The sequence below is a fragment of the Enhydra lutris genome, unplaced genomic scaffold (genome assembly GCF_002288905.1).
Source record: "Enhydra lutris kenyoni isolate GAN:26980312 unplaced genomic scaffold, ASM228890v2 scaffoldscaffold95, whole genome shotgun sequence".
Lineage (NCBI taxonomy): Eukaryota > Metazoa > Chordata > Mammalia > Carnivora > Mustelidae > Enhydra > Enhydra lutris.
The window spans coordinates 670622-680919 of NW_019154179.1; the positions used below are offsets into that span (position 1 = coordinate 670622).

Genomic DNA, 10298 nt, shown 5'->3' on the forward strand with positions numbered 1-10298 from the left:
ACAGCCCTACAAAGGGAAATGACATAATACATTATATGAAGGCCTGTGCAAAGATAAGAGGTTACAGCTCTCTTATTCTGAGCCCAAAGTCAGGGCAATGAATTGTTCTTTCTTTTTTGGATCGCTGCCCTGCTTTCCACTGGGACTCAGTGTGTACCCCTTTATACCACCAGAGCCATGTAGCCTGAGCAGGGTAATATTCTAAGTGAAAAGCAACAGAAATAAAAAAAGAAAAGAAAAGCAACAGAAATAGAACGAACAATCCTAAAATTTGTGTGGAACCATAGAAAACCCTGAACAGGCAAAGTGATCTTGAGAAAGAACAAAGCTAGAGTCAGCATGCCCTCTGATTTCAAACCTTATTACAAATATATGGTAATCAAAGCAGTACAGTACTGGCATAAAAACAGACCTACAGATCAACAAAACAGAACAGAGGGCCCAGAAATAAACCCACACATACATGGTCACGGAACCAAGAATATGCAAAGGGGAAAGAAAGGACAGTCTCTTCAATTAATGGTGCTGGGAAAACTGGACAACCACATGTAAAAGAGAAGCTGGACCCCTATCTTAACAACATATACAAAAAATAAACTCAAAATAGATCAGAGACTGGAACATTAGGACCTGAAACTATAAAAATCCTAGAAGAAAACACAGATGGGAAAATCCTCAACGATGGTCTTGGTGATGATTTTTATATCTAACTCCAAAGGCAAAGAGAACCAAAGTGAAACTAAGTAAGTAAACCACATCAAACTAAAAAGTTTCGACACGGTAAAAGATACCATCAGCAGAATGAAAGATACTATCCAGCAGAATAGGAGAAAATATTTGCAAACCATTTTTTTGAAAAGGGGTTAATATACAAAATATATAAAGAATTCATACAATGCAATACAAAAAAAAACTGATAAAAAAAAGAAAATATGAACAGATATTTTTCTGGAGAAGACCTACAGATGACCAACAGGTACATGAAAAGGTGTTCAACATCATTCATTACCAAAAAATACAGATCAAAACCACAATGAGGCATCACTTGACATCTGTAAGAATAGCTAGTATCAAAAAGACAAGAACAACCAGCGTTGGCAAGGATGTGGAAAAAAAGGAACCACAGTGCACTGTTGGTGGGAATGTAAATTGTGCAGCCACTCTGAAAAGCAGTATGGAGGTTCCCTGAAAAAGTAAAACTATAAATACCAAATGATCCGGTATCCCACTACTGGCTACTTACCCAGTGAAAATGCAAACACTAACTCAAAAAGTAGTTAACTAACTGCACCCCCTATGTTCATGTAGCACTGTTTACGGCATCAATGACATGAAAACAACCTAGGTGTCCACTGATGGATGAATGAATAAAGGAAATGGATTATTATTGAGCCGTTAAAAAAAAGTGCTATCTTGCCATCTGCAACAACATGCATGGAACCTGAGGGCATTATGCTACGTGAAATAAGTCAGACACAGACAGATAAATACCATATGATCTCACTTATACGTGGAACCCAAAAAAAACCAAAACAAAGCAAACAGCACATGGGTTCAGAGATACAGAGAACAGATCGGTAGTTGCCAGAGGCTGACTGGGGGGTGCGTGAAATGAGTGAAAGGGATCAAAAGGTACAAACACTTCCAGTTATAAAATAAGTAAGTCTCATGGATGTAACGTACAGCATAAAAACTACAGTTAATAACACTGTATTGCATATCTGAAATCTGCTAAGAGACTAGATCTTAATAGTTCTCACTATAAGGAAAAAAAATTTGTAACTTTATGGTGACAGAAATTAACTAGACTTACTGTGAACATTTCACATTATACACAAATATTGAATCATGTTCTACACCTAACAGGATATTTGTTAATTAGACCTCAATAAAAAAAATCAGAATAGACAAATTAATTAAAACAACTGCAACTCCAGTCCAAATACACAGTGCCCTAAGCCAATAGCCAGGAGCAAGGCTGATAAGCACATTTAAGCTAATGCTTTAACCAGTGCCTTCTGCCCCAGCCTAGGTGTTGTTCAGGAGTCAAAGGGACAAGTCTTCTAGAGGTTGGTTCCTAACTGGGAATACAAAGAATGCACAAGAGAGGAAAAAAGATATTTATAATCATGCCTCAAAATGGGCGTGCGGGCCAACCAAAACCTTTCTGCAGAGCTCTCCTCCTTCCCGAATTCCACGCTGGGTACCACTGAAACATGGTTTGCTACATTCTATTTAACCTCCTTAGGGAAAAAGGATGGGAGAAAATACATCATAAATATTTATGATTGCCTTAAAAAGCGGAAACATCTGCTAAAACCTGAGAGGTTTCTTTGGTGTAGGGTGAGCAGAGCTAGTGTCACACAGCATGGCTGTTTTCAGTCAGGTTGCAGAAAGCATGTGAGGGACCAGGGCCCATCTCCTGGGAAGCTGCAGTGGACCCAGGTACCTGGACAGGCAAAGCACCACACACGGTACAGGTCACTTAACATGCCCGAAAGTGAAAGCTCTGGTAGAATGCTTCCTGTTTCACAAGGTCCCTCTAATCAGTTCCCGGCCCTTGGCAGGAGTGGTCTGGCTTCTACTGATGTAGCCCCACAGGGTAAGTCTTCCTACAGCCCCCACGCCTGGTTTCTTGATCGCTGATGCGTCTGACTTGCACCTCTTAGTCACTGCCGTTCCTAGCTGTATCTCTATAATGATTCAAATCTCTTCTTGTCACTCTCACTGGCTCCTTTCTCTCCTGGAACCCAGTTCACATTTGGGTCTCTCCTAGTTAGGCAAGGGAACTCTAGTAATTAAGAATGTTGAGTACTGCTTTGTAATATGTGGCATCTCCTTCTTAGCACATGCCATATAGACTCCGGAATGCCTGGGCAGGGCAGAGGCCCGCTTGGCAGACAGCAGGCAACCCAGGGCCCAGAAAATGCCTCCTCCGGGTGGCACGTGCTGGCATGACAGTTCTCTGACACTACAGTAGGTAAATGCTTCTGGGTACCAGGCACAGGGCAGACAGGAACTCTCCTGATTTATTTTCAATTAAAATGGTTTTACCTTTGCTGGGGCATTCAATTGGAAGCGTTTTTCATAAGCAAAACAGTCCATCAACATTACTAAAAATAAAGTGCTCCTTCCTGGTGATTAGCTAGATACTCTTAACAAGCCTTTTCTGTCCTTGGGGGAATGAATAATATATGCAATATAACAAACCTGCTTGTTTTTTTTTCCCAGAGCTTCCACAAAGCACCCTGTAAACACCTGAATAGTGGCTATTACTTCTGGGGCTCCATTGGTTTCCAGGAGTGCATACCTGAGCAATGCAAAGACAGATGACAACACATTAATGATTAATCTGGCAAACACGTGAGGCTGATTTGTAAAAGGGAGAGTGGAAACATTTTTGTGCCATAAGCTTCAGCAGTATCTTAGCTCATCAGATTTCAGTCCTTGTGTGAAAGTAGGAGAAATTTGTCATTCTTTTTCTAAGTTCTTTCCTTAAAATAGCAATCTGTGGAGCTTCCTTTCTTGGTTTTTAAATTATTAAGCACTGAATATCCCTTCCATACAGGCCTGAGTGCTCTTTAGAAATACTCACACGCTGTATGCCCAGGCATGCAAAATCAACAGAGCTTTTGCTTTTTCAGGTGGAGAAAGAGCTGCCCAAGGGGTAAAATGCCTTGGTCAAATCCACCCAGCAAAGCGGTGGAAAAATCTGTGGGAGAATCTGCATCGTACCTGGATTGGTTTCTGTGCATCTTCTTACATCTAACTTTATGCTGAAACAAAAGATATCACCTCAAACTTTGCTCGCTGTAAGCTAAAAAGATCATTCTGACTTACTCCCGTGCTCACTTATTTAGCCTGAAGTTGGTATGCTTGAGCACCGACTCAAGGGCTGGGTTATTTGTTGTTGTAAAAATTTCTCTCCCCAGTGTTGCTGTCTGCCCAGGAGGCTCTGCTGCTGAGGGGAGGAGGACGGCTGGGGGAGGGTGAGCCCCGCCCCGGGGCTGCACCAGCACCTGGGAAAGGGGACAGAAACCCTCCCTGGGTAACAAGCTCCCACTAACTGCCAACCATAACCCTACCTGCTATCCAGTGGTCTCCCATCTCTCATCATCTGGAAATCCAATGAGCTTCCTAAGAAGTACTCATATTTGCAAAATTAATGTGTTGCAGGATAACATGCATAACTGATTTTGCCTTTCAGCTCTCTTAAGAATGGCATTATTTATTTATTTTTCTTGGTTTCTCCTTAGCTTTAAAATCCTTTAAAAAGATTGGTCAGCCCTCATGTGGTGAAGGAAGTACACTGCTATGCTTTATTTTGAACTGAGAAAAACCCAACATGAACATTTAATGATTTAATACCTAATTCGATTTTGCCTTTCTATTATTATTATTATTAAAATTTTAAATAGCTTTAAAAAAGTTATTTTAATTCTTAGGCATTGGCTTTTAAATATACACTGACATTTCGGTTTTACCAAATAGCTCAGAGCGGTAAGACAGAATCAGAAACTAACTTCTCCACGGTAGAGCCAGAGACTATCACAAAACTTTTTATTCATATTTGGAAACTGAGCTTTTCTGGATCAGTTATTAGTAAAAACAGCACACCATTTACCTGAACATTTCATCAACAACTCTGAATATGGCAGGGTGGCAGGCTGCTTCAGGCTGTGAAGGAAGAGACCAAAAGAAAGTAAAATATCAGAAGCATTTCACTGATAACATATGACCGGTAATTATCAGAGATATGAGTTGTCCAGAACTGCTGGTGTCTAGAAAATGGGCATATCCCTTCGGGTTAGATAAAAACAAAAACAAAAACAAAAACAAAAACAACACTGAGTACATGGAAAAAGGTTTGCATTACAAACACAAACTGGTTCTCTAGGAGCAAAGAGATTACGGGCAAGCTTTATTTCCTCTTTATACTCCTGTATGTTCCACATTTTCTCCAATGGGCCAATATGATCCAGAGAAAGAATCAATAAATATCATGGGAAATTTAAAAATAACCTTTCACCAGCATGCTGTAGTAAAGGCAGAGCCTGCCTGTGTAGCTAGTTTACACCTGCCCATGTGTCTGGCTATCGCGCCATGGCCCAGAAGTGTCCCAAGGTCAGGTATGGGTCTGCTATCTTTTCTTTCCTCCTTATTAGGCAATGAGTACATAGTAATTTAGAAATATTATTAAGGATACAGTGACTACTACCATCCTGGACTAAATAATACCACATCTCAGTGCACTATGAATTTAGCAGCTTAAATTATTTAGGATGACAAAAGGGCCCATGAAAATAAAATATAGATACCATCACCTTGAACAAGAAAAGTAATTTATTCTGTGAAGATTTTTGTGATGATTTCAATATGTAGAAGTTGACCTACTGTGGCCTAGGTGGGCTTTAGTGGGCCTATCCCAGGTTCTCTATCTTTTCAGCTAGAACTCAAAGCATAAGATTAAAGCCAGATGAAAATGCCATTTGGGGTGGGGGGGCGGGGGTGTTGGGGGGGGTTGCCTGGGTGGCTCAGTTGGTTAAATGTCTGCCTTTGGCTCAGGTCACGATCCCAGGATCCTGGGATTGAGTTCAGCATCAGGCTCCCTGCTCAGCAGGGAGCCTGCTTCTCCCTCTGACTGCGGCTTCCCATGCTTGTACTCTCTGACAAACAAATAAACAAAACCTTTAAAAAAAAAAAAAGAATATGCCATTTGTGTTCTGAAATAGAGATTTTAGAGGAGCATCCAAATGTGAGTAGATTAAGCTCTACAAGGGACATTTTTTTTGAGTCCTACTGCACTTGATATGAACAGCTTCACAGCCCCCTCAACAAAAAAGAAGAAAAGATATGCTTTGCCTCCTAAGTTTTCTGGGTCATGCTGAAGAATGGAACCTATCTCCATTGATTTTCTTTCCCACTTTCCAGGATGCACTTTTGAATTGTAACATTGAACGTATGCCATCTAGTGTTCACATCCTGCCACTACAGGCTGTCGCAGGAGGCTCTCAGCAAGAACACGGCCACTTGTTCAAAGGATGGGAAAATTTCCTTTTAATTACTGGAAGAGAGATTTGTTCTTTACAAGTTACAAATTACTACTCTTTAAGCAGAGTAACCCATATTCCCTAATCCTTCACTGATGTGCATGTTTAACTAAAAGAAGCCAACTAAAAATTCTCATAGATAAATTCATTATGTACTCAAGAAATAATTTGGCAGGACCATGGTTCAACAGAAGGGAGGCAAATTATTTCTTGGCTTTGATCTCAGGCAAGTCAGTTAATCTCCCTGTGTCTCGGACCCACTGTAAATAATAACAGTTATTAAGAGGTCACTGGATAAATGCCCAGAAAATATCGTAAATGTTTCTACATATTCATAATGGAAAAATCAAACAAGAAGGGAAAAGCAAACTATATGTCTTACAGCGATTCATCAGATTTTCCAAAAAATTTTCAAACGTTCATAGATGGACAATATGCCTGAAAAAGTGTTTAAGACCAAACAACACTGTCACGTGCCCACAAGCAGACAGACATAGGGAGCCTGAAAATGTACTGACAGAAAACCAAAATTGGAAATGGTAAAATAGTACTATTCTTTTCAATCCCCAAATGGTCTAATTAATCCAGAGCCACTAGGTAAATTTGATGTTAGGAGAAAATCATTCAGTACTAATTACAGGGGGGTGCCTGGTTGGCTCCAGTCAGTTAAGCATCTGCCTTCAACTCAGGTTATGATCCCGGAGTCCTGGAGTGCTGGGATCAAGCCCTGCATCAGGCTCCCTATTCAGCGGGGTGTCTGCTTCTCTCTCTGCCCTTCGCCCCACTGGTGCTCTCTCTATCTCAAATAAAGATATAAAATCTTAAAAAAAAAATACTAATTACAGGGATTTCTAAATGGCCAATGAAAAGATAATCCAATGGGTAGAATAGGGGAAGAAGCAAGAATGTTCTAACTCAGTTTGTTAAGAGAGAACTAGAGTTTGGACATACCTTTTTTTTTTTAAATTAAGATTTTATTTATTTATTTGACAGACAGAAATCACAAGTAGGCAGAGAGGCAGGCAGAGAGAGAGGGGGAGGCAGGCTCCCTGCTGAGCAGAGAGTCCTGATGCAGGGGCTCCATCCCAGGACCCTGGGATTGTGACCTGAGCCGAAGGCAGAGGCTTTAAGCCACTGAGCCACCCAAGCGTCCCATGGACATACTTTTATGCAGTGTTTTCTATCAAAACCGCTCAATCCAATGTTTTAAATGTCTCCAGAATGTGTGGGACCGCCTGCTCTCTCCATGCCAATGGACTCTTTGCTTAGATTTCCTTCTGTCTAAATATTTCAGACTTTTGTTTGCTCTCAGCCTGCTTCTACAACTCATTTTAGCTTTTACAACAGATAAAATGCCAGGAGGCAGGAGAACCTTGCTGAAACAGCAGTGGCGGAGATTCTGATTTAAAAACCAGTCTTCCTTGCTGCCCCAGAGCTGAGAACAGCTCTTTCTCATCCGCAGCCTTTACTGACGGCTTTTAAAGTGAGACTCTTTACGCTTCCCGAGCACATAAATTCAGGGTCAGTGAGTCCCCTCACGAGGCTGGAGTGCTCACAGGCCAGGCATGTGTCCCAGTGACATCAAATCACAAAAGCAAACTTAAGCTGCTTTTCTTATCAAGAGAATCCTCCAAATAGAATTAAAGTCTTAATTTATGCTTCTTTGGAAGCCATAAATTCCCCACCCCCCAATCTTTATAGCATCCTTGTGAGGAAGGAGCCAAACATTTAACCCCTCTGTGCCCTGTCATATTTGTAGAATGGGACCCTACAGTAACCCACCACAGGCCACTCTGCAACCCAGGGCTGCGAACCCTAGCTCTAAAGCCCTACAATCCGGGTGATTATCTTTCTTGTAAAAATGAGGGAAAGAAAAACTTTCTTGGGTTCCATCTGTTTGTCTGTTTTTCTCCATCCTACCAAAATCTGTTTCTTCTCAATCTCTGCTCTTCTCCATCTGGCCTAATGATTTCCATGTACAGATTATTTCAAGTCTAGGGAAACTATGTCACCAAGAGACCATCAATAACACATGTTTTGCCCTACTCCCCTCCCCTCACACCACCCCCAACCTTTCACTGAATGTCGGAGGGTGAACAGAAGATGATGATGGAGAGCTCTGGACTCCGACTTCCTTTTCTTATGGACCAGATTGTTCTGTTGGGTGTGCATCTCCTTCCCATCTCCCACAGCTACCCAGAAATGCACCGTTATCTCCTCTCTGCCTAGGACAGCCAATTCCCAGCCCTCAACAAAACAAGGGAAGTCAACACAGAAAAATGCGCTGTGGCCGTGTGCTGTGCTCTTGGCCTGTGTTGTGGGGGAAAGGTGAGAGAGAGGCCAACTGTACAAATAACATCCATGCATATACTCTGCCCCTGATGCCTAATCTGTTAGTTTTATCCCAATTCATCGAGGATTATTACAAGCCCCTTATCGCTTGAAAGAGGCCTGAGAGCATGGAAGAACAGAATTCTCATGGAAGAAATCTTTCCTCTTTCCTATGATTTTCTGATTCCTTGTGTGTGCTCAATAGAGTATGGGGAGAAGGGAAAGAAGAGAGAGAAAGGGAAATTGTATTATGATTCAAGGTAATTCACAGACAAAAGTGAATGCCTCACAGAAGAAAGGGCAGTGAGGAAACAGAAAAGTTCTCAAGCCTTTTCCATTTATCATCCTTCATATCATCCTTAGATATTTTAATCTAAAAATTTAAAACATCCTTAGATATTTTAATCTAAAAAATAAAGAGGGAAATCGGAGGTAAGAGAGAAGATGAAATTCAGGAAGCCAGGAACAGATTTTAAGATAGTTAAATATTTTACTCAGGAATGGTCATTCTCTTTACGAAGAAATGGCTGACGAGAAGCTTGCTCTCCAGTGTATGCAGGAGCCAGCAGTCCCAGCCCACTCCTCTGAACCCCTGATGGGTGGGAGCCCCTATAGGGTGTGATTACGTGATACACGTATATAATTAAAGGGTAACTATATTTATCAGAAAATAACTTTCCTCTTTTAAAAAAAGGGATTCTCCAGGTGATTCATTCTAATAGTAAACTCCTTTATGGAATTCAAAAAACAGTTTGGTTTTTTAAGATATCGACTTATATGAAATATTTGTATCTACTGTGTAAGGTAAAGCACCTTTATTAGTATGTATGTTTTATTATACCATTTTCTTCTTTTCTGCTTTCAGAATGCTAAACATAAATATCTGTATTTATGTATGTAAATATCCCTTTTACATTTCAGGACTTATTTTGTTTCAAAACACTCAAGTTTCTTTCAACAAATTTGAGCTTGGAAAAATTATTCTTTCTTTTTAATCTTTACCAGATGTTGTTTACACTACAAGCAATTTTTTTCAGTACTCCATAATACAATTATTGTTTAATTAGTGATAAATGTATCATTTCTGGGCTTAACAGAAAAACAACAACTTAAGCACCAAATATACTTCTTTTAAATTTACCTGTGCTCTCCAATGTCAGCTCTGGATGCAGAACTAAGATCCCCCAAACCTAAAGTTCCTTCTACCCTTACCCAGTGGCTTCTACCTAGTGAGCCTGTGCAGTTTGAGCAGGAAGATAGCCCGTTAGCTTCCTGCTGCTTCTTGGCTCAGTCACTAAGTGGCACTGAAACCCCGAACACTGCACTGTCTTTGTTTTTTGTTGGTTTTTTTGTTTTTTTTTCTCTCCCTTCACTTGTCTGGTCAGTTGCAAAGTCCTGCATCCCCAACAGTAAGAATCCTCAGCACTTGCAATCTGGGCCTCCTTCTTTGCAGAGATGAAGTTTAGAGCGGGGGGAGGGGTTGTGTGAGTCTGGTGCCCCCTAGAGGTCAATGCTAGGAAGTGTAGCTACTGTCTCAGATGCAGATTCTCTTTTTCTTCCCCCAAAGATTTTATTTATTTAATTCACAGACAGAGATCACAAGTAGGCAGAGAGGCAGGCAGAGAGAGAGGGAGAAGCAGGCTCCCCGTCAAGCAGAGAGCCCGATGCGGGACTCAATCCCAGGACCCTGAGATCATGACTTGAGCGGAAGGCAAGAGGCTTTAACCCACTGAGCCACCCAGGTGCCCCTCAGATGTAGATTCTTTACCTTTTTGCTACAAGCATAAGGCACCACCACACTTTTCGATCTGACCACTGCTAAATTACATGCACCACATTAAAGAGCTGGAAAGAAAGGAAGAAAGAAAGAAAGAAAGAAAGAAAGAAAGAAAGAAAGAAAGAAAGAAAGAAAGAAAG

General features: G+C 41.0%; 1 protein-coding gene across 1 annotated transcript in view; it reads right to left on the bottom strand.

Annotated features, from left to right (window-relative positions):
• LOC111139106 (Fanconi anemia complementation group C) overlaps positions 1–10298 on the bottom strand; it is a 173140-nt gene that overhangs the window by 24762 nt on the left and 138080 nt on the right. Inside the window, exons 8-9 of the mRNA XM_022491255.1 lie at positions 4625–4677; positions 3211–3310 (exon numbers count right to left, since the gene is read on the bottom strand). Coding sequence (XP_022346963.1) covers positions 3211–3310; positions 4625–4677 — 153 coding nt within the window. The remainder of the gene's footprint in view (positions 1–3210; positions 3311–4624; positions 4678–10298) is intronic.